General features: G+C 44.6%; 1 protein-coding gene across 1 annotated transcript; it reads right to left on the bottom strand.

The window, feature by feature from the left end:
* Positions 1-1,519: 1,519 nt before the first annotated feature.
* Positions 1,520-4,314, bottom strand: LOC136480252 (obtusifoliol 14-alpha demethylase-like). Its single transcript, XM_066477849.1, has 2 exons — positions 3,823-4,314; positions 1,520-2,530 (listed from the first exon to the last, which is right to left on the bottom strand). The coding sequence occupies exons 1-2, from the start codon at positions 4,312-4,314 to the stop codon at positions 1,520-1,522; spliced, it is 1,503 nt and encodes a 500-aa protein (XP_066333946.1).
* Between the last annotated feature and the right edge of the window lie 21,211 nt (positions 4,315-25,525).

Here is a 25,525-nt window from a genome sequence, read left to right as displayed (position 1 = left end):
AATTTCGGGTAACACAAACTGCCCAGGGCTATTGTATCCAATGCAATTCCAACCCCTTCAATATCTACATCCAAACGGACCCTAAGATTTATGTTAGTCAAAGAAGTTAAAGTTTGACCAAGTTTACATTAAATAGTATAACATTTATGTCTCTAACTAAATTTACTATGAAAATATATTTTATAATTAACCTAATGGTACTTATTTTATATCATAATTGTTAGTATTTTTCTATAATTTTGGTCAAACTTTAAATCGTTTCACCTCTCAATAAGTGAAAATTACATTATTTTTAGGGCGGAGGGAGTATACAATAATTACAAGGATACAAATTTAGTGGCTGGTGTTACCTTGGGCTTGGCATTATGGATTGCCAGGGCTAGGGTCAAGGGCGTGCGCCTCGGTCATCTGCAGTGGCACCCTACAGGCCACGTAGCAGCGGGGACGCACGGTAGTGCCAGAGGGCTTCAAGTCATATGCCCATATCCTATGTTCATGTGGCGTGAAAGAGTTCAAGCGCTTGGACATAAAACATGGTAATTGTTGGCAAGCCCGTGAAAACCGATATAGCTGGTTTGCAAATAAAATCCGCATGCATGGTTGGTTTTAGGAGAAAATGCTATAAAGACCTATGAACACTTCCTCATAAGATCTGTCAAAGAGATGCACCTAGGGGCCGGGTGTTCTAGAGTTGGTAAAGCCACTTAGAACATCCATGAAGAGCAAATCATGGGTTGGAAGGGATTAGGGTTTGAAATGCATAAAAAAGTAGTTTAGTTTGTTTCTTTTGATCAATTGGATACAAATTAGTTGTGCCCCCTCATATTTATAGGGTGGTGTGATCTTATCCCGTTAGAAAGTGTTTACTACTCTAAAATCTACTCGTTTCATAGGTTGGACTCATCAGGCTCTGCCAAAACCAGCTATCGTAAGATTTGGTGTCTAACAAGTGATCAACATATTACATGTGGGAATCAGGAAGGTAGCAATATGCAACAAAGGTTTATACTGGTCTAGGTACATGGTACCTTATGTCTAGTTGAGAATCGTTTCTCAATTATGCCTTACAACCGAGTGCGAGGATACTGATGATGCGAGGGTTATGCTAAGAACCAAAATGACGATACAGTGGGAAAGATTCAATAAGTTAATATCTTTATGTCAATGCCTCAATAAATCAATATCCTTTAAAATATCCAAATATTGTTGTGTATAACTAGGGTATTAGATTGTAAGAATTTACAGAGTAGCTCAATCTACTAAATCCAGCACCAACAGAACTCAGAGCCACTTCGAGTTTATTCATTATTGATTACAACAAACCATCTGTTGAAATTGACGTCTGCGCCACCTGACAGTACTATACGACGAAAAGAAGGATCTTAACAAGACAGGGACATCATCGTCCCAAGATGCTACAGCAACTGCAAGCAATCAACACGAGGGACGAATGCTGCAGGACTCTTACGATCGATCTTTATTCTTAACCAGCAGCAGGCATGCATATGGGCCGGCCATATTAGTTGCCATCGACGACGAGCTTGCGCCTGGTGTACTTCACCATGAGCTTGCCCTTGACGCCGACGACCATGGAGTTCCACTCGTTATCCGGGAACGGGGACACGAGCTCCAGCTCGAAGTTCCTGAGCAGGTGCGCCCACACCGTCTTGATCTCCAGGTAGGCGAAGGCATCGCCGATGCACCGGTGCTTGCCGCCACCGAAGGAGATGTACGACAGGGCACCGGCCGCCTTGTCCTCGCTCCTTCCAGGCGCGAACCGGTCCGGGTCGTACGCGTCCGGGTCCTTGTAGACGTGGGGAAGCCTGTTCGCGACGGCCGCGGACGCCGCCACTATCTGGCCCTTGGGGACGATAAGCTCCTCGCCTTCCCTCGTCGTCACCGCGAGGTCCGCGTGCGACCAGCGGAACACGATGGGTGTCGGCGGCTGCAACCGGAGGGCCTCCTTGATGCACCGGTACAGGACGTCCATCTCCGCCAAGACGTCATGGTCGATCCTGCCGTCTCCGTGACGCTTCATGATCTCCTTCTGCTCCTCCACGGCGGCCGCCAGGTAGCGCCGGAACTGGAGCAGGTAGGCCCCGGTCCAGGTGGTCGTGATGGAGCTGGTCTCCTGCGCGCCGAAGAGCACCGTCGTGAGCAGCCCGGCGATCTCGTCCTCCGTGGTGGGGCGCCCGTCCTTCTTGTACCTGTAGTCGATCAAGCACTGCAGCATGTCTTCCTCGGACCGTCCAGAGGCCTTCCGGGCCCTGATGATGGTGCCGAACATCTCCCACAACCGTTGGCGCGCCCGGTCGCGGCGCCGGTGCGCGGGGATCGGGAGGTAGGGGAAGATGACGCTCACCGGCTGCATCCCGTTGCACAGGTCATGGAAGAGGGTGGCAACGTCGTCCAAGAGATTCTCACGCACCTCCCTCCCCAACAAGCATCGGCTAGAGATCAGTAGGATGACCTGCTCCAGCTCATGCTTCAAATCAACCGTGCCGCTCTCTCCCCACTTTGAGAAGTACTCCTGCACGTAATAATTAATTTTAATGTCTTGTTATAGCACGTCGTACTCCTCCATCCCTTCTTTTTTACTATCATTCTCACTTCCCGAAAAATCAAACGTTTGACCAAATATACATAAAAAAATTAATATTTATGATACATAATTAGTATAATTATTACATAAATCGTTGAATCTATTTTCCTGATAAATTTATTTAGAGACACAAATGTTATTTGTATTTTGTACAAATTTAGTCAAACTTATAAAAAAGGGAAATGAGTAAAGTATAAGTAGTGTCTGATTCATTCACATCAATAATAAGAAGCATGCATGCATGGGACCTCATCATAGTTAGTTACATTAATTATTACCATGGACGTTAAGCAGCAATCAGCGTTGAAAAACAAACATATATAGATTGAACGACAATCAAGGAAGTATTAAATACTCCCTCCGTTTTTTTATATGTCGTATTAACTCTGCCCAAAGTCAAATATTTCTATTTTTTATCATCAATTTCAACAAATTTAATTATATAGGTTCATGACAAAAAATTTTGTTTTTAGATTCACTATAAAAAATATTTTCATAATATATAATTCTTATGCTGTGAAACTATATGAAAATTTAAAAATCAATAATAAAAGGCAGTGTTATCCTAAACGGTAAATGGTAAACGGCCGGTCACCCTTTGTTTAGCGTTTAAACGGTGTTTAAATGGATTAATACAGTCTAAATGGTTTTACGCAATATTACCAAAATATGCATATTTTAATGTAAAATCAATTATTCTAGCATTTATACATATTTATGCAAGTAAAAAATCAATTATTTTAATATGCACACATATATATATATATATGCATATTACAAGAATCAAATATACATGTTTATGCAAGTAACAAATTAAGTGTACATATTTATGAATATAATAGACTTAAGTATACAAATTTAAATATGCAAAATTCAACTAGATTTACCCAGTGTTCACCAAACGGCCGTTTAAATAGCCATTTAGCCCGTTTACAGTTTATCTTTGTTTTCTCAACCGGTTAATTTCCATTTACCCTTAAATAAAATAGTTTACCATCGTTTACCATTTAGCGGCCGTTTAATCGGCCATATAGGCGAACACTTGTCAAAGGTAGAAATGTTTAACTTAGACTAAAGATAATATGATATTGTAAAAAAGAACCGAGAAAGTGTGTGTGTATATATATATATATATATATATATATATATATATATATATATATATATATATATATATATATATATATATATATATATATATATATATATATATATGTCACCTTGGCCTCGCAAACCATAAGGCCTACGTAGCTGCGGAGCTTGTTACGACGGAGCCCCTCGGCAAAGATCCGGATCTGCTCCTGCCTCACGGAGTAGGGCACATCAAACGCAAACCCTCGGCCAAACGCCGCGGCGGTGAACCCGTACACCTCCTGCTGGCTCATCTCAGACTCGGGGCCATTGAACAGGTGCTCCGACACCTCGGGTCCGATCAGGAAGGTGATCTTGTGGCCAAGGAAGCCGAGGGTGAACACGCTGCCGAGGCGCATGTACTCCTCCCGGATCATTGAGATGGGGCCACGCATGAACCGCACCAGCCCACCGATAACAGGCATGGCCGGGATCGTTGGCGGCAGCCGCCTGTGGCTGTGGCTGCGGCCTCTGGAGCCGGACCATAGGAGGAGGAGCTTGATGATGACAGCGATGGTGGTGACCAGCAGCATGGCGCCAGCGATGAGCCTTTGCTGGTGGTTGTCCGCCGTCGGATGCATCGTTTCCTTCAGGTTCATGTCAATTGCCATTTCTGCTGGCTGCTAATCAGCACTAGAATGGAGTACAAGAGGATGCTGCGGAATGTGTGGAGACTATGGAGTGCAGGGCAGGGACTTATATAGATGCCACGAGCAAAGGAGGGTATAGCGTGTGTGTGTATATGAGGTATACAAAACGTATGTCACAAAATATAAACCAAACATGGAAAAATAGCTGCTCCCTGAGTTCTAAGTTGTAAGTTATTCTATTTTTTTTCAGATACACATAATGTATATCATGTGTAGCATAGACTATATACCTAGAAACCAAAACAATATACAATTTGGAATGGATGGGAGTAGCAATAAAAGACAAAATGAGTTCATTCTCACCTTGTCTTCAAGTTAAAGAGGGGGGATTTTTATTCTACTGCTCTCCGCAGCCTATGCATGCTTGACCACTATACACTTTTACGGATAAACTGAAAACGCCGGTAGTGGCCTTTTGCGGTCTTTAAAGCCTTATTTGGTGAGGGTGTTTGCAGGCGTTTCTTTTGTTTGTTATCTTCTCGGTGCGATCTTTAAGCTCCACCAGACAGTGGATGTTGAAGGAAAAAGACGGCCGATTTGGTTTTTGATGTACTCTTATTTTTTAGAGTGTTTTTGTATCATATTGTACATCTTTTATACTGGCCTTTATTTTCTTTGAGATATATCAGATATGAGACACTCTTTTGAGCGTCTTTATTAAAAAAATGTTATGCTTACCACCATTAATTCTCTCATAACTACCTCGAATGTACTTTTTATTGGTCAACAACTCTAAGGCCCTGTTTGGTTCCAAGCTCCTAAAATTTTTAGGAGATAAAAGTTTTAGGAGCTTTTATGAGGCTGCCAAAACCTCCTAAAAGAATGTTTGGTTACATCTCCTAAAACTGACTAAAAGCAATAAATGCACTAGCAAATAGACCATGCAGCCCTCCTCTGATTTAGGAGGGAGAGGGGGCAGGGCAATAAAGGAGTGTTAGTGGGGGTCCAGGATGGACTTTAGGAGCTTTTAGGAGGGGTGGAGCTTCTAAAGTTTTTGACCCCTCCTAAAGTTTTTAGAAGCTTTTAGGAGGAGGTGTTTGGTTCTTTAGGTAAATTCTATCTAGATTTTAGCTCCTAAAACTTTTAGGAGGGGTAACCAAACAGGGCCTAAGAATTTATCTTAGCGTTACTAATGGAAGACTCCGATGTATTAATCCGCACAAGACATGTTATAAAAAATTATAAATCATAAAAATATCCGTCCTTTTCTTTGGTAGGCTCTAATTACACCATCGCCAATCATAGGCAATGAAACTATCATATAAATCATAGTATCCCATGTCTGTTTGGTAGTTGGCTACAAAGAAGTAGAAATGATTTGAAACTGCTCCTTGTAGGTTTTAATGTGGCTGCTACATGTTGGTTGCGCTGTTATAATATTACAAACCACAGTGTGTAAAATTTAGAGTTATTATAGTACCAAGTTTGAAGTATGATTAACTTATAATAACAGAAGTTCAAAGTTGTTACAATACCTTAAGATCAAATTCTAGAGCTAGGGAGCCAACAACCACAAGACAAAAACAATAGATAAGCCTGCCAACACGCAGTGTAGAGCCCAATGACACACATACAACATAAGCCCAAAGATGGAACTCCAAAGACATCCTACCACAACTACTCATGTTGCTCCTTCTCGGTAACCATGAAATGCGAGCATAACTCCTTATATCTAACTCATATATCTGCAATAATGAGTCAAAAATCCTAAGTACACAATGTACTCCTCAACACCTACTCCATTGCCACCTAACCAAATGTCCACTGTTCCCAAGTGTTTACCATCCTTGACTGTACTGTCCCGCACAGATGTGTCTAGCCCCCCATTGGAATCCAAGCCTTGCTTGATCCATGAGTCAACACTAGCCCCCCGCCATCGCCTCCCCTCAGAAGTGCAGGTTGTAATTCGGACTAGGTAGTAAAACAAGGTATGTAGGCTTCCTGAGTCCCATGTCCTTATTATGGACTAGTATATTCAAACTAACCATAAAGCCTAACAACACACAATTCTTCAACAACACGGGCGAGACAAAACAAATCAGTAAATCACCTGTCAAATCAGTAAACAACTCATTCTCGGCCAGTCTCAAGTTCATCAACATCATGGTAATCATCATTTCCCAAAATAAGTGACCAACCACTAGTAGAAAACAGACCTTTTATCCGAGGCAAAAATAGACTCTAGTCCCGGCATTTTTTGCGCCCGGGACTAGAGAGACCTTTAGTCCCGGTTGGTGTCTCCAACCGGGACTAAAGGTCCCTGCCCAACGGCTAAAAGTCCTCAAACCTTTAGTCCCGGTTGGTAACACCAACCGGGACTAAAGGTAGACCCTTTAGTCCCGGTTGGTAACACCAACCCGGACTAAAGGACCTTTAGTCCCGGTTGGTGTTACGCACCGGGACTAAAGGTCCCCCGATGGGTTAGTTCAAAAGGGAAGCATCACATCCATTGTTAAATGTGTTGTGTAGGTGGGGTGGTAAGCTACGCGCGAGGCAATGCATGAGGTCTTGGGTTCGAATCTCACGGGACGCAACGGTGGGAGGCATTATTTTTTTAAAGCTGGGAGGACCTTTAGTCCCGGTTGATGTTACGCACCGGGACTAAAGGTCCCTTTTAGTCCCGGTTTCTGACCCGGGACTAAAGGTAGACCCTTTAGTCCCGGATGCTTACTCCCGGGTGGGGAACCGGGACTAGAGGGGGTTCCCCACCGGGAGTAAAGCCCATCTCTGTATTAGTGAACCTATATCTCATGAGTGACAACCCATCACTACCCTTCTACCATGTCCTAACACATAGCAAAGCAACTAGCGTGCCCTACACATGTTAGTTCAGGTATTAAGATCATATAAGGTGGGCAAGGTCATGCAACAAAGATATAACCTAAATGCACAATACATATTACATAAGGAGACATGTGAAGCATTTAAAATATATAGGAGTTTAGGATGCTCTGAGGCTTGCCTAGGTACTTGCTTAATACAAAATTAAGTTAGTTGCTCTTTCATCTTTGGGATATGTATCTAGGCATAATTAATATTTAGGTGCATAGTAAAAGCTATGTATCTACAAAAGCCATAACGACTTAAAATTTGGAATGGAGAGAAAAACAAACTTTCATAACGTAGTTAGACCATAAGATTAAAACAACACCATTCTTCCTTATGTTAGCATTCCTTTGCTGCTTATACTCTAAAATTCCAGTTTCTTCTAATAATTACTAGGATACGATGCAGAAAGAGAAGAAATTAGACTTAATTACACTAACCACGCAGTTGTCAGAGGCACTGACCTAGTGTGTATGCAGGCCTGAGCAGCAGACTGAAGGTGCCCGTAATGGTGGAATCTACTTATCTACAGAGCGAAGCAAATCAACATTGAGAACCAGATGATTGAGACAAAAGCCTAAAAAGGAAACTACAGATGCATTTGGGGGGATAAGGTTGAGTAACTCAGATCTTGCTTGGTGTGGAAATTGCCTTGGTTGACATCCGGTGGATATTCTCAAGGTTAAAGAAGGCAACATAGTTGTTGTGGATCTGTGACATGAAGGTGTTATGGTTTGGTGAGGAGTGACAATGAATGGTGATACGGTGAAGTGGGTAGCGAGAATGAGTGGAGGCAATAGGGCGAGGCGAGTGGTGGCGTGTGACTCTAGGAGCAACAACGAGTGGCGGCGCTACAGTGAAGTGAGGCAAGGCGACGCCATTGTTTGGGATGTTGGGAATGATGATAGATTTTTGAACTAGGCAACTACGAAGAGATATGGCTACCTCATTGGGTGAGTGAGACAACTGAAAGGAAGCGTGGGACCCTTTTGTTTGAGGCAGAAACAACGTGGGAGAGAGAGAGATGTGTGGTTACCAAAATTTTAGTTCGGTCAGTGGCGGTGCTAGGACAGAAAATTGGGGAAAACTATTTAACGGCAAGAGAATTGTCATTCAAAAGAGGATAGAAGAAAATTTTGAACTACTAAATAATAATGTTTAACAATATTTACAGCATGTGTATCATTCTTTTACTTCACAGGACATTATTAGTGCACTAATTATGGGGAGGGGCAACGGGTGCCGTACCACCACCCAAAGGCCATCGTTAGTGTGGAGGGGGGAGATGGAGGGACTACATAGATGGGGAGAAAAGGAAGACGGTCTGCCTGCTAAATGGAAAAGGGTCAAGGGTCCAACTCCTATTGATTCCCAATGAAGACTGAGGCCATAACGTTTGATAAAACATTCAGTGATCCACCACTAACTGTCATAAATCCTATAGCTATAGGCACCTCCCTGGGATTTATGTTTTATGACAATTTCATGGTACCTCTCTGTGACACACGACATGATATCGTATATATTTGTGATGCTTCTGATGTTATGGTGCCATAATGCTTGCGTTATATTAAGATACAACATTTGATAAATAATATATTTATCGCCACAAGGATTTTCATCATTTAAGGCAGCTTTTCTTGTAGTGCATCAAGAGTAACAAGGAAACCTGCAGCAAATGAATTACTAGTGCCTCTAGATGATATCTCTCAAAGCATGCACTCCAATCTCTATCAAGCAAAAGTGAGTGAGGAATTTCTTGAGCTCTAATGTGTGTGTATATCAACAAGGGTGTCCTAGAGTTCTAATATGCCCAACACATAGCCTATTTATAGCCTAACTCAGGAAACTAACCATTACCAACTTTTCAACGCCTTCATGGAAGCATCGGAGAGCTCTAGTGCGGTTATCAGAGCTTACCACGAATCACCCTCAATGGTGACTGACACATGTCAAAACTAGCCGTTAAGGACCTCTAACCTCTGGTGCTAACACTCCGGTGATTGCTGGATAGTTTCTGTGAGCACAAACTCCAACACGCGTGAAAGGTACCCTCTTTGCAAGGGGCCTCCGGTGCTAAGTTTTGGTGATACAACTAGAGGTCCCTGGTGCCCTCATTAATTTAAACTTTCCCAGTGTGCCACCTATGCACTATGATGTTAGTGCCTAAGTTCCAGTGCAATGTTCTCCGGTCGCACCGAAAGGGGTTTGTGCTATGATTTCCAATAGTTGCTGAGGCCTTGCTCTAAGCTCTAGTGGACCACCGGAGGGATCTGATGGATGATTCTAAGCTCCAGTGGACCATCAGAGGGGTGTGATGGGTGATCGGACCAACCAGATCAGAGCCACCCGGTGAGGATTTAAAATAGTCCACAAGCTCCTCTCTCAAACCTTTTTCAAATGAGTAACTCCAATAGATCTCCCACAGGATCACCGTCACCTTTACCATTGAGTTAGCATTTTCAAAAAAAAAAACATTTTTCAATGATTGTCACTTGTTTCTCACCACGCCACTTCATCTTAATGCAAATGCAAAGTTAGATCACCTCATGGCACTAGATAACTGTATTAGCAACAAATTTGCCCATCTTTATTGTAAGGCTATCTATCATATCAACTCGGCAACTTCATTAAGCACCTTATGGCTGGTGAAATAAAGCCGTATGCATATACCTTTGCCTTGCACTTTGTTTTTATCTTTTGCTCTTCTCCTCAAAGAGTTTTTATACATCAACTAGCATTCCCTTTCTTCAGTCTTCACTTGTTGAGTGTTTGCATCACATGGTCCTTGCCATCTCCTACCCATGGTCTCATGTTGCTCAACTCTAGTTTTTGGACTAAGCCTAACTTTGCATCTGACATGAAACATGTTAGTCCACTAATGTTGTTATTCAATTACAAAAATCCAAATAGGTCTTTCACCTTTCCTTTTCCATTCCTTTCTCTCCTATTGCTTTTTTAGTGAAAATAATTCTGGATGAAGGGCAACATATAAGAACCACAAGAATCAACTCAGGTACTATATTATATGCAATGCCTATAGTTAAGTTAGATTTAATTATGGCTTTAGACTCTAATGGTGCGTAACTAAAGCACACATTGAGTTAATTTTTCTACGTTAACAATGATAAAAGTGAAAAATTTAGAAGCATTACAATAGTATATTTTAAAATATAGTGGAGTATGGTAATTTTGGTGCAAATTTATCGAGTTGCTTTATATTATTTTTCAAAATAGCACATATGAGCAATTTGGGTGAAGATTAAGACGGGTTAACTCTATGTTCTTTTACACGACGGTTATGGCGAGTAATTTATATTAAGATTTAAAAGGTTACTTTTACTTAATAATATTTTGTAATGGGGAATGTGGATAATATTTTGAAAACAGACTTGATTTAATGGCTATTATAGTTAATGGTGATTAAATCATGCCAAATAGATGGCAGTGGCGGCTAATTTTTCCTTTTTTTTCCCAATGTGTTTCAGTGAGGATCAGCAATGATAGTAAGAAGTAACATCGAAGGCTTGAGTTGACATGCGGAGCTTAAGTTTCAAACTTATCCCCAATGTGTAAAATACTATTCCTCCACTTTTTCCAGTGCGGAGAACAAAGCTGCAAGTTTAGAGATGTCAACGCCACACCTTATTGGCAAGTTGCATATTTAAGCGTTGCTTGTTGCTGGACAGCTTGCCCATCGTCAAACACGCTGAGCAAAATGAAACATTTTCTCTCTTTTTTATATGACTTCCGTGTTTCCAGTTAACTCATATAGCAAACAACATGCAATAATGGTCTTGGTCATCGTATCCAAGCCCTCGCTTTGTTTAGGCATGTCAACGTTGTCCTAGCCACATACGGTAGCAATCGATCAACGTTGTCCTAAGTTACGAATAGTAGTTACGTAGATATATAAATGCAACAGGCCTTGTCTAGCTGACGCATCAGCAGCATGGTGGCTGTTTTTATTTCAGCTGGAGGCGGTAGGCTGACTACAAGTTAATTAATCTTACAAGAGGTGGCTCTGCAGAATCTTAACATCGTCACGTCGTTTCTTGCATTGCAGCCGAGATGGTCATGACATTTCTTTTTTTTTTACAAAACATGAACATCTAGAGGCACTTGTAGTACTGTGAGCTAGCCGGCTAGGTTCGGTCCCTCTGGTCTTGCACCAATTAAGGTGGGAGTCTCTCACACAGTGACCCTAAAAAACTAGAAATTTGAGCATCGTTAACCTAAAACATTTTCTCTTACACTTATACAATTTTCTAATGAAACTGGAATTTTTTTTCTCGCAAAATAGAACTATTTTGTCTTGAACCTGGAAGAAGCTTGTCCTGAACCTAAAACAATTTCCCCTGAACCAAGACCATAGTTCATGTTGTTGTTTGCTAGCAGCTTATATACACTACTGGATTCAGGCGCTTTGCCGAGTGCCTGCAACACTCGGCAAAGCCCCAAATACACTCGGCAAAGGCTTTGCCGAGTGCCGCACTCGGCAATGGCCACTCGGGAAAAAATGGTCGGCAAAGCAGTCTTTGCCGAGAGCCATTTGTCGGGCACTCGGCAAAGCTTTTGCCGAGTGCCGAGCCAGCCCTCGGCAAAGAAAACGGCCTAGGAAACGGTGACGGCGGCTTTGCCGAGTGCCAACCCGGACGGCACTCGGCAAAGTTTTTTGTTTTTAAGTTTTTTAAAATTCTTTCTTTGCCGAGCGCCGCCGGGATGGCACTCGGCAAAGTTTTTTAATTTCTTTTAAATTTCTTTGCCGAGCGCCGGCCAGGGTGGCACTCGGCAAAGTTTTTTATTTATTTTTTAAAACAAAATTCTTTGCCGAGCGCCGGATGGGTGGCACTCGGCAAAGTTTTTAATTTTTTTAAAAAAAATCTTTGCCGAGTGCTATGTTCATGGCACTCGGCAAAGCTGAGAAACGACTTGCTGTATTTTCCAGCTTTGCCGAGTGCAGTGACTATTGCACTCAGCAAACTGACCAAAAACAGTGTTTTTTTTTCATTTTTTACATTCCATCACGACAAACACAAATTGTCACATATATCTCACATCCATCCAAACATGCATCACATGTTTATCACATCCATCGCATATATCACATTCATCACATATACCACATACATCAATCCAAACATCTATCGCATATATCACAGTTATCCAAATATACCACTAGTGCATGACAAGTATATCAGAAATCCATCACGAAGTGAACAACAAATGCAAATACAACTAATGCTACTCATTAGAAAGGTGGAAACTGAGTGCCTAGTGAAGGAAAAGCTGGATCAGTCGGAGGCGCATGAGCTGGATTATTTGAACCCTCCGACTGAGGCTGCACAAATAGAAGACATTGCATGTGTTAGACAAGATTACTTGGATAGCTAATCTAGGTCATACAAGCAAAGCACAAGCGAAAACTCACAGGAGTAGCTGCAACTACAGGAGTCGGACGTGGAGCGAACAGCCCAGGTGCCATAGCTAGACCCGTATGTTGCCCAAGAGTCTGCATGAACTGCATCATTTCCGCCATCCTCTGCGCCTGGGCCTCTCGCACTGCCCGCTCGGACTGCAGCTGGGTCGCCAGGTCCTGACGTTGCCTTGCTTCTTCTTCCAGCCAGGCCTGCAATATTTCACTCCAATGTTTCAGTAATGCAAAGCTAATTAAGGTATGTAAAGATCAATCTACGACGAGTAAAACAGGAATAACCTCGAGTGCGTCGACCCATTGCTGTGAAGCGCTTGGCCGTGGCCGTATGGCTGGGCCTTCACTCATGCTCCGTGCTCGGATCTGGGAGAGAGAGGGAGTAGAGGTCGAGTCGATGACGCCATCACCAAGCCAGTACCGCCCATGCTTCTTGCCTCCACCCACCCTCATGACGATCTCTACATCAAAGTCCTGGGTGCTCGGGTCGTACTATGGCCCATGGACCGACCTAGCCACCGACGTGTACTCACTAAAGTAGGTGTGGATGCTCGGGTTGGTGTATGCCTCGGGCGGGTCCTCCGGGTTGTAGGAGATGGCGGATGTCGCCTTGCCCTTGTGGGACATACACCATGCCTAGAAGTCAGAGCATTGCTGACCACCATGTGCCTCCGGCAACGAGAAAGATAGTAAGATGATTAGAAATCAGGCATAATTGAGCGTCAGAATAGATAAATGAATTCGCATACCCATAATTATTTGTATCCGGCGTCTGGATCCGGCGTCTGAATAGAGTCGGACATACACCATGCTCTGGATGCGCGTCTCGTGATGCATGTCGGTGACGAGTTTTTTACAGGCTTTGGTAGCCACCAAATCTTCCCTGGCCTCAGATCTCTCCTCACATCTGAAATAAGTCTGCATACAGACGCGATGTATCCATTCATTATTTTAAGAAAAGTCCAATGAATCCAATGTATTAAGCAGTGTAGTGCGAGGGAGACTTACCCAAAACTCCGCCTTCACCCGCTCCGCCTTGTTGGGGTAACCCACATCGGGGGCAGCGGCGTAGTGATCAAACGTCTAGGCCGGCTCCCTCCTGCTGGTGTAGTCTACCAGGCCAGGATAGTGTTGCCTGCACAGAAGACCCAGGACGCCATTGACCAGGCGTCCATGACCACCACCCGACACAATCGTCTAGGTCCTGCACAAGTAATTAAAAAAATTATTAGTTTCTCTATCGATTTTCAACATATCATATGAAGTGGTGGTGATTAAATCTAAAGTTACTTACTTTTGCCCTTCAGGGTGAATTATTGGGCGTTGGAGAGGAAGCGGAACTGGAGGGAGGCTCGCCGGACCTCGCAAGTAGACGTTGGATGAACCAGAGGAAGCGGAACCCGTACCATCCTCCTCATGCGTCCCCTCCCCCTCGTGCGCCCCCTCCTCCTCGTCCGTCTACCAAACCAGCTCATCGTCATCCCTGGGCCTCGCCTCCTCCTCGTCCTCCTCACGCTGTGTGGTAGGAGGCGGCAGCAGCTGCCTCCTGCGGCCGCTGCTCCTCCTCCTCCTGTCCGACGGCCCCTCACCTAGAGCGGCACCTGCAGTGCGTCGTGTTTGGTAAAGCGAGGACACGTACCTGTGACGGTCGCTTTGGCCCGCCATCTTTGTTCAATCACTTGCAATTAAAAAGAATAAACAAGACGTAATTAGAAATAGAAATAGATGCAAAATAAACAAAACATAATTACAAAAACATAGTATTACATGTATTAGAAATAATCTTCATGATTGGGATTAGCTGGATTATAGGTCTCGTCATCACTATCAACATTGTCATTGCCCAAATAATCAACATTATCTGAAGGAGGAATGTTGTCTTCATTGTCATTGCCTAAACGTAATCGCTCAAGCATTTCGAAGTCCTTCACATTTTGCACCGCATCTCCAGCGTCCTCGTCATCAACCCTTTCATTGTCTAGTTCCATTCCGATGGCTTCGGTTAAGTCTATCTCAAACCTCCCTTCTAGCCCATCTTCTTGAAAGAACTCTCCATCATATGTGTGTGGGTTGAAGTTGTAATCTTCATCGTTTGGGACAGGTAGTTTACCGTGTGGCGAGACCTTGTGCACGATATCCCAACCCTTAAGATGCCCTTTGGCTTGGCACGCGTATGACGTATAATAAACATGCGTGGCCTGTTGAGCCACAATATAGACATCGTCTCCTAGATAGATGGAATCCTGTCGAATTTCGACTAGCCCAAGATTAGGGGTCCATCTCGTTACTCGAGTATCAAACCAATGGCATTTGAATATGACAGGATAAAAAGGTTTGGCACCATAAAATGAAAGTTCGTATAATTCTTCAATTCTTCCATAATAGTCGAGGCCATCAGTGCCGGGCGTAAAAACTCCACTATTTGTGGTTTTTTTATTAGGCCGACTCTGCTCGTAGCTTGCTGTGTGAAAGTGATATCCATTCACGTCATAACTGGTAAATGACCCGACCCTTAAGGCACAGCCGTTTGCAACCTGTCTCAACTCATCACTTATAGACGCATCGGTTTGGGCTTGCAAGCTTAAGCAGGATAGATCGTTATATTATTCGAACATAAGAGCAACTTGGAATGTCGAACTAAGTACGAGCTAAATTGGACGGTACCATATTTTTGAACCAAGAAATGAAACCGGGCCTCCCTGATCCCGCACCCTGTGAAAGAAGGGTATCATTTTCCTACGGGGTAGGATCCCTTGATTGATGCCAGGATTCACGAAGAAATTCCCTGTACTAATGAGAAACAAGGGAATTGAATGCAGAATAGTGACAGCATACTGAAACAAGTTCGTTGAGAACTTACCTCACATACGGCTGCACCTCGACAAGGTTGATCAACACATATAGCATGATACTGCGCCACTGTTCAATACTCAAGTGCTTAGTGGTCGATGCACTTGCGCTTCCGAGTTGGCCTTGGAAAAGGCTGAGGTTCAATTCATTTTCACCAGCATTATAACGAGGGGGTAGATTATGCACGCTAGGAAGGTTCTCAGTGTAGTATTTTTCTATGAAGTTTGACACCTCCTCCAGAATGTATGCCTCTGCAATGGTAATTTTGGCTTTATTTCAACATTTTTTGCGAGGAGTCTTTAGACATCTCTCGATTGGATAGCACCAACGGGCCTGCACGCCCCCCCATTCGTGCCTCATACGGGAGGTGCACAATCAAATGCTGCATCGACAAGAAGAAGCCGGGTGGAAAGATCTTCTCCAACTTACAGAGCAACATAGGTGCCACTTTTTCCAAGTCATCAATGATGGTCCGAGATAGCTCCTTGGCACAAAGCTGGGGCAAGAAATAGCTCAACTCTGCCAGCACTAGCCAGACATGCTCAGGGACATAGCCTCAAACCATCGCCGGAAGAAGCCGCTCAATCCATATGTGGTAGTCATGACTCTTCATCCCGTTGACTCGCAGAGTAGATAAGTTCACTCCCCTCTTCAGATTCGCTGCATACCCATCAGGGAACATTAGCGTCTGAATCCATTCAAGTACTTCCCTCCTTTGTTTGCTGGTCAAGATGAAATCAGCCTGAGGCCTTCTCCAATTCTTGCCGCCTCTAGGAGGCTACATCTCTTGATTTGGTCTATCGCATAACGTTGCCAGGTCCACTCTAGCCTTAGGGTTGTCCTTAGACTTTTCAGTGTCCATGAGTGTTGCCCAAAGTGCCTTGGCAACATTCTTTTCAGTGTGCATTACATCAATGTTATGTGGCAGAAGAAGGTCATCAAAATAGGGGAGCCTCGTCAAGCCCGACTTATGAGTCCACATATGTTGCTCACCATATCCCACAAACCACCTTCTTGATTGGCCACTAGAGCATCTATCTGAGCATGAACCTCAGCACCAGTCATCATCTGCGGTGCAGGGTCTGACACTACGACACCTTTCGTAAAGTTCTTGATGTCTTGTCTGAATGGATGGTCAAGAGGTAGGAATTGACGATGTCTGTCGAATGACGAATACTTGCCACCCTTCTGCAACCAAATGAACCTAATACCTTCCTTGCATATTGGGCATGGGAACTTCTCGTGAACACACCAGGCGCAGAATATCCCATACACCAGGAAGTCATGCAGGGAGTAGTGGTACCAAACGTGCATTTTGAAGGTTGTCTTTGTAGCTCGGTCGTATGTCCATACCCCTTCGTCCCAAGCACGGACCAATTCATCAAACACGGGCACCATGAACACACCCATATTACTCCCTGGGTGTCCAGGAATTATCAACGACAAGAATACGTTATGTCGTTGAAAGGAGACACCAGGGGGGAGATTAAGGGGGATAACGAAGACGGGCCAACATGTGTATGGGGCAGCCATCATTCCATAAGGATTGAACCCATCTGTTGCCAGCGCGACACATACATTACGAGCCTCATCTGCTTTGTCATGATGTTTTTCATTAAAGCGGATCCAAGCTTCACCATCGGATGGATGCACCATCTTGTCAGGATTGTACCGTTTGCCATTTTTGTGCCATGTCATCTGTTTCGTAGATTCCTCGGTCATGGATAGCCGTTGGATCCTCGGTAGGAACGGAAGGTACCATAGGATTTTCACGAGGATCGTAAGTTGCCTCTTCTGGCCATCATCAGAGTCTACCTCCAGGTACCTGGAGGATTTACACTTTAGATAGAACTTTGTATGCTCGTGTTCTTTCCAAAATAGGACGCACCCCTTGGTACAAGCATGTATCTGCTCATACGACATCTTAAGTGCACGAAGGAGTTTCTGTGACTCGTACATGCTCTTTGGCAGAATGTGGCCCTCCGAAAGCAGGGTGCCGATCACGGCCAACATCTTATCGAAGCCTTCTCGACTCAAGTTTAACTCAGACTTCAACACCATTAAGCGTCCAATGGCATCCAGTTGAGACACCATTGACCGATCGTGAATGGGTTTCTGTGCTGAGTCCATCATGTCGTAGAACGCCTGTGCGGCTGCCTCCATCTCCTCCTTCTCACGTCCATCATCGAACTGGCCATGGTGAAAGTCATCTAACATGTCTGCTACCCCACATCAAAAGCCTCCACCCGTGGCCTCACCACCTCCTCTCTCATACGATGGGCTTCACCATGGTGGACCCACCGGGTGTAGTCCGGCGTAAATCCATTCTTCACAAGATGTTTACCAATTTCCACCTTGTTTACCCTTCTCCTGTTTCCACATTTGCTGCAGGGACACAAAACTAGGCAATATCCTTTAGCAGCCTTGCCAAATGCACTGTTCAAGAAAGCATCGGTCTTGTTCATCCATTCCGTGGTGTAATCACTCTGACTTCTCCAGCCCGTGTACATCCACTGACAGTCATCCATCCTCTAACATATGTATCAGCAAGTAATGTAACCATCAATTGCATCTACATGGTGTTCCTACTATCTAATAGGTGAGGATAGGTCCTAATCCCACCCGTGGATGCGTAGATAAGGTTAGTTTTCATGCTCTACTCCTATCCGAGACAGAATTTCGGCAGCACCTCCCCGTTGTTCTCCAGATACACGTCCTGCCAAACAAAAGTGCGTATCCGGAGAACAATAGGGATGTGTTGCCGAAACTCTGTCTCGGACCAGAGCAGACCATGGAAACTAACCCATCTACGCATCCGCGGGCTGTCCAAAAAACGTGGACAATCCGAAATAGATACGGTCATAGATATGCAAAGATCTGCATACCTCCAACCGTATCTCTTTCGAATGGGAGACGCCTAACTGGGTTATGCGATCTACGACCACGATACGGAAAGAGGGGTTATACCTAGGGTGGCGGTGGAGTCAGGCTAGTGGGGCCATGGCGGGTCGGTGCAGTGGCGAGGCGACGCGGTGCAGACAGACTGGCATGGCGACGGGAACTCTGACTCGGCTCCGACGGGCTCTTCTCTATAAAAATGGAACAAAATACTGTCATTTAAAAAAAATCGGCAGAACCTCCCCTGCACAGTGAGGTTTCGAAAACCTGCAAAAAAACAACGGCACGATGGCCGAGAAGCATATATGTCTCAAGAGAAGCCATGTAGTTTGGATATCAATCCATGCAGAAGAATATATCCAAGTAGTACCACTACTTCTACTACTACTTCCACTATTGCTACTACTACTACCACTAGTTCTACTACTACTACTACAACTATTGCTACTACTACTACCACTAGTTCTACTACTACTACTACCACTACTTCTACTACTACTACCACTACTTCTAATACTACTACTACCACTAGCACTACTACAACAACTAATACTACTACAATTATCACTACCACAACAACAATAAGAGAGAAGGCATACTTGACGGGCGCTGGGGGTAGGGGCAGGCGGCGTCGGGGTCGCGGTCGGGGTCGTCGGAGTCAGGAACGTGGTCGGGCACGGGCGGCGTCGGGGCGTGCGGTCCACGGGGCGCGGCCGGGGGCAGGGCACGGCGGTGACAGAGCAGGCGTTGGCGGGCTGAGGGCAGTGCACGGCCAGGGGCAGGGCGCGGCCGGCCGCAGGGCCGGCGTTGGCGCGGCCGCGGGCAGGGCGCGGCAGCGGGCGGCGCGGGGAGGGCGTGCCAGGGGCGGGGGCGGCGCGGGGAGGGGCTACCGGGGGCAGGGGCGGCGCGTGGAGGGGCGGCTGGGGGCGGGGCCGCCGTGGGGATGGGTGCCGGGGGCGGGGGCTGTCCTGGTTTGTAAGCATCGTACGTGATAACTTGCACCAAACCTTCTCAAATTTTTATCACATCCTCCACATACGATATCATGACATCTCGACAAGTTTCATGTTTTCCGCACTTCGTTTGCATTTTATAGAATTTAAAAACAATTCGTCCGCAAGTTTGTGGTCATGTTTCGTGAATAAGATGTTCGAAATTTCGGGTCCGTTCCTGGATATGGCCTCACACTACACTCAATACCATGAATATCATTTTTTGAATCATGAAATTCCATTATTCGATGCACGTGCAGTTCAAATTTGCATTTTCTGAAAAAAATCAAGTAAATTAAATAAATATAGTAAACAGTTCGGGAAATGTTCCAAATTCCGACATGGAGTACCAAGTACTGTAAGAGGACTACAGAAAACGTTTGGAGGTCAAAATACAAAAAACCAAATTGGTTTGCAGAGTGTCATCTTTTGACACTCGACAAATATGCTCTTTGCCGAGTGCCAGATGGTAGGCACTCGGCAAAGTGTTCCCTTTGCCGAGTGTTCGTGGGGACACTCGGCAAAGAGCGTGCCAATTTTTTTAAAAAAATGTTTGCCGAGTGCCTCTCCGGCCGGCACTCGGCAAAGTGGTAATTTTGTTTTTTTTAAAATACGATGGAATGCGGTTTAGGGTTTAGATTTAAAAAGAAAAAGAAAAAATCTTTGCCAAGTGCCCTGATCTGGCACTCGGCAAACCGACAACCCTAGTCCTTTGCCGAGTGTCAGGGTCTGGCACTCGGCAAAGAAGTGGTTTGCCGAGTGCCTACCCGCTGGCACTCGGCAAACCTGGACGGCAGGCGGCGGCCGTTACCTGACGCCGTTTTTTGCCGAGCGCCAGATTTTGCCGAGTGCCTGACACTCGGCAAAAAGGGCCTTTGCCGAGTGTCTGGCTTTGCCGAGTGCCCAATTTTTAGCCCTCGGCAAAGAAAGTTGCACTCGGCAAAGACCCTGTTTCCGGTAGTGATAGGGCGCGGGAGAAGTCTGGTGTGTACACTAATGTTTTCACTAAAGCTAGTCAGTATTAATTTGGCCCGGTACTGGCCGCCCTACTGGGTTTTGTTTATTTCATGCTGAGTTGGAATCAAACTTTGTACTTCTCGACGTTGACCTGGGATTTCCCTTCGTGCAAGCTGGAACTCTGCATGTGCCACGTTTGCTTATTTTTTTCATTTCGTGCAAGTTGGAACTGTGCAATGCATGCACGTTACTAATTTCCTAGTTTGCACGCGTGGCGCATTTAGTTATTTTAGTGTTTGAAACTTCGAGATTTCAGCAAATCAGAACTAAGCATCTCATTTCAAAAGGAAAAATGAAAGAACAGCTAGCAACCCTAAACAGAAGGTTAGCAAGCAAAATCACAATGCGTAGAATACAATCCCATTGCACCGGTTAGCAAGCAAAATCACATGCACTCCGCTGCCTCTAAATGATCCGCATAATTTTGGAACCATCAGTGCCTCAAAAAATTTTGATTTTTCTTGACACCTTTAGGGCTCCTGCAGTTAATTCGCTCCCCAAGATGAATAGAGGGGATGATAGGGATTTTGATTTGTAGAGGATTTAATCTCCTTCAAGGCTTTTCAATTGCATTCAATCTCCCTCCATTTCCCACCAAATCACACTATGCCTAAATTTCATCACAGACGAGCTATAATCCGTCTTAAAGACAGTTAAGCAACTGTCTCTGATAATGCATCATACCCTACCGAAAACCGGCACTTGGCCGAGTGCTGGAGGCTTTGCCGAGTGTATTTTATCGGGCACTCGGCAAAGATGGTCTTTGCCGAGTGCCAAATAAAATACACTCGGAAAAAAAAACACTCGACAAAATACGTCTTTGCCGAGTGCCTTTTTTCTGGCACTCGGCAAATATGTATTTTGCCGAGTGCTATTTTTCGGCACACAGCAAAATGCGTCTTTAACGAGTGCCTTTTTTCTGGCACTCGGCAAATATGTATTTTGCCGAGTGCTATTTTTCGGCACACGGCAAAATGCGTCTTTGCCGAGTGCCTTTTTTCTGGCACTCGGCAAATATGTATTTTGCCGAGTGCCTTTGTTTTGGCACTCAGCGAAGAAGCATTTTGTCGTGTGCATTTTTTTGGCACTCGGCAAATCAGTTTTTCAAAGCAATTTTTGAGGCCCTAAATGAATTCAAATGAAAAACTTTTCAACTACAAAGTTGTATAACTTCTCAAGATCTACAAAGTTTATTTTGGTCATTTCTTCATTTGACAAAGTGACAATAACGTTGTTCATAAAATCTACATCTCTCATATCTCTCATATTAGTTTCATGAAAGTAGAAGAGAGAGATATAAGATTTGTGAACAATGTTACTACCACTATATCGGATGAACAAATGACCAAAATAAACTTTGTAGATCTTGAGAAGTTATGAAATTTTGTAGTTGACAACATTTTGATTTGAAATCATCTTGTCATGCAAAAACGACGTTTGAATTTGAAAATTTGAAAATTTGAATTTTTCAAAAGACCTCGGATGGAAAAACTTCCTAAATAAAAATTGTAGATCTCCAAAAGTTATGAAACTATGTAGTTGACAACTTTTTAATTTGAAATCATCTTATCATGCAAAACTACGTTTGAATCTCTCAAATTTGAAATTCGAATTTTTCAAACGACCTCAGATGGAAAAACTTCCTAAATGAAAATTGTAGATCTTGAAAAGTTACGAAACTTTGTAATTGACCACTTTTTGATTTGAATTCGTTTAGGGCCTCAAACAAGCAATTTACTCTCGATTTAGTATAATATATGAGGATAGACAACGGAATCTAGACACAAGTGACAGTGTAGTGCAGTGGTAGAGCAGCAGACACGCGAGGGAGAGGTCGTGAGTTCGAATCCCGCTGGTCGCATTAGCCGCGAATTTAGCGCAAAAAATGCACCGACTTCGATGAAGACAGGCGGGCGCTGGTTGGTGGCGGCCTCCCCCGAAAAAAAAATTGAAAATTTTACTATTATTTTTGGGTTTTTTCACATTTTCATTTTGCTGAGTGTAAATCTTTGCCGAGTGTTTTTCCGGCACTCGACAAAGGCTTTGCCGAGTGCCCGACAAAAAGCACTCGGCAAAGAAGCCTTTGCCGTGAAGGGATATGCCGACAGCTCTTTGCCAAGTGCAGCACTCGGCAAAGGCTTTACCGAGTGCAAAGCCTTCTTTGCCAAGTGCAATTGCACTCGACAAAGCACGCATCTGCTGTAGTGATAGACGATGTACTAACCAGCCTATGACGTCACAGTTCATCATAGACTCCAACACTTAGATGATTATTTCACCCGACTGTGCGGTAGAGTCAAGACCAATCTTTGATGGAAATTATATCACGGACGGGGATTTGCAGCGGCCATTTGCGTTCTGTTTAGTGCATACACCGACCGCTCAAAGGTCCATATGTGGGCATTTCTCTATTTCAGAAATAGCTTTTTTAAATCCCTATATGTGATGACCGCTCAATGAATAAAGCCGCTTGATCAGAGACGCGAATTCTTTATTCAATTTATAATCAAGCAGCATCAAAAGCGCCATTATTTCTAAGAATCAATTTACAGGTAGTTCAACCTCCATCAATGCGAGTTCACTATATATATGCATCACAAGCAATATGATTACATGCAGTAATTATATCTCACACATCATAGGGTGAAATACACTGGCGGCCCTTTAACTTGTCGGCCTGTGTCAGTCCGGTCCATAAACATGCAAACGCGGAAAATGGGCCCCTGAACTTGTCAAGTTGTTCACCGCAGGTCCATTTCCCATCTGGCGCGGCCTCCAGGCGACGTGGTAGCGCCAGCATGGCTGAGGAAGCACGTGAGCCGCACGTTTCAATACCGAATGTGGCGGGATGGCGCTGCGTCCACACTATTTGGTGGACTGGGAGGCGCGAGACGCGGCGGCGCCCAAGGCCGGCAACGGCGAGCTCGGCCGGGTGGCGTTGTGGAACGCTAGCGCCTGTGCAGGTTACACGGGGGTGGAGAGCGCGACGAGGCGAACTCGCCTAGGACATTCCCCGCGGCGGATGACGTCCGGAGGCGGCGGTACATGCGACGAGGCGGCTCGGCCGCGGCGGCGCAGCTCCGGCGAGCCAGAGTGATGCACAGAGAGGGAGAGGAAGAGCGCAGGAGCACTGGAGGGTGCCTTAGCACGCCCCGAAGCTCATCGACAAGCTCGCGTCTGCTGGAAAGCGGCAGAAGAGGAGATCAACGGCGGCGGCGGCGCCTGTAGAGCGAGAGAGGGAGCATGGGGAGAAGCGGAGTGAGTGCGGAGTGCTCACTACTACAGAATCGATTTTTAGGGGTGGCTCGTAACCATTTGTAGGGACGGTTTGGCTAGCCGCCCCTACCGAACCGTCTCTACAAATCATGCATTTGTAGGGGCGGTTCGCATGCTGCCCCTACAAATCTATTTGTAGGAGCGGCTGTAGTACCAGCCGCCCCTACAAACAGGTATTTGTAGGGGCGGTTCAATCTAGAACCGCCTCTACAGTACATTTTTCCGCCAAAAAAAATTCAAATTTACAATTCAAAATCGCGTTGCCGAACGTCCCGAACCACGTTCGCGTTGCCGAACGCCCCACGACCAACGTTCCGAACCGCGTTCGCGTTGCCGAACGCCCCGCGACCAACGTTTCGAACCGCGTTCGCGTTGCCGAACGCCCCGCGACCATGACTACAAGCACAAGAGTATTCTATAAACTACAATTACAAGTCCAATTCGCAAGAATATATACAATCCATCATTAAATATACAAATTCCATACACATTCTTATCAACATCCTAGAGCTAGCCTTTCAGTCTCATGAAGGTGTTGGTACTGAGAATTTGTACCTAACTCAGACTCTCGGTCATGGTAGGCGCCTCCAACGTGTACAATCTGGTCCAATATGAAGTTGCAAAGGTCGCCGATGAGCTCTAAGAGTTAGTCATCCTTGTATGGGCCTCTTTTCATTCCTTTCTCTTCTCTCCACTACAAGAGAACAAGTTTCGGTTTAGTATTTCATACCATGTACGAAGTTTTTATACTACGGGTGAAGAGGTTCAAACATACCCTTAAGGGGTGTCTCCTGTAGGCACCGGTGTTACTCATCATAGAACATATATAGTATCCACAATGTACACTCCTAGGCCTCTACTTGGGGCACTGTGTGTTTTGCATATGAAAATGTTAAGTCATGCTTTTGACAGCCATGTAACGGAGTACTGAAGAAGTAAGTTACACTTACCGCACATAGTGTTTTTATAGCCAGCTTTTCCTTCCTTGTTGGATCATGCCTTCCATGATGATTAGTGACATAGAACCTAAATGCCCTGTTCGGATTATTTTAGCAAATACAACTTGTTAGTATCCAAAAGTGAACGTTACAAGTATGCATACAAACATATAAGCTAATGAGGATTGTCGATATGTATACGTCTTGAGAATCGATATGAAGTCTTTGTATATCACCATGTCCCTATCCAATGAATCAAAGACCCATGCCATGCTCCTCCCGACATCGACGGCTATACAAATCCAGTGGTTGCTGCATGGATTTAATCATAGAACTAGATAAGCTCTTTTGCATCAAATAAAATATATCGAACAAAGCTTTAAGTATAGAGTTGAACTTACTCGAAGTTGTATGGTAGCCATATAGTAGAGTGTTGTTGGAGATTTTTGAAAGCCATGGCAATGTATGCTGCAACCTTAAGGGACTCTTCCCTTAGTTTCGCCGTACGGATGCGCTCTTTCTCCCGAAGAGTCTTTGCAGCAGCTAGCTCTTTGGCATCCAGTGTCCACCGTTTAGGGTATTTAAAATTTGTTTGGGCTATAGCTTGAGGGTCTACATACCCGGCTTTCACACTTGGCATTTGTTTGACAATGTGCACTTGCATTCTACAAATCACGGCGTGGGTTAGTTACAACAAAATTCAAAGATTACATTCATATCATATCGGGAGGACAAGGACTTACAGGCACCACATGCGAATTAGATTCATCTCCATTTCTCCCAGGTGAAAGCATGTGTGCATGTCATTGAAGTCAAAGACAATTTTCCCGGCTGGGCTTCCAAATGTGCCGGTGGGGAAGCATGCTTGTATGATATCATGCTCGTTGGGAGAACACGCAAGTCCCAATCATGGA

Source organism: Miscanthus floridulus, chromosome 9 (assembly GCF_019320115.1).
Source record: "Miscanthus floridulus cultivar M001 chromosome 9, ASM1932011v1, whole genome shotgun sequence".
Classification (NCBI taxonomy): domain Eukaryota; kingdom Viridiplantae; phylum Streptophyta; class Magnoliopsida; order Poales; family Poaceae; genus Miscanthus; species Miscanthus floridulus.
The sequence above is the reverse complement of the archived record's forward strand: the minus strand, read 5'-3'. Positions and strand labels throughout refer to the sequence as shown.

Bases quoted from the DNA above. Each gene is read 5' to 3' on its own strand.
- LOC136480252 (XM_066477849.1), bottom strand. From the start codon at position 4,314: ATGCATCCGACGGCGGACAACCACCAGCAAAGGCTCATCGCTGGCGCC. The intron at 2,531-3,822 runs GTGACATATATA...TATTACGTGCAG, and splicing joins TTATGGTTTGCGAGGCCAAG to GAGTACTTCTCAAAGTGGGG.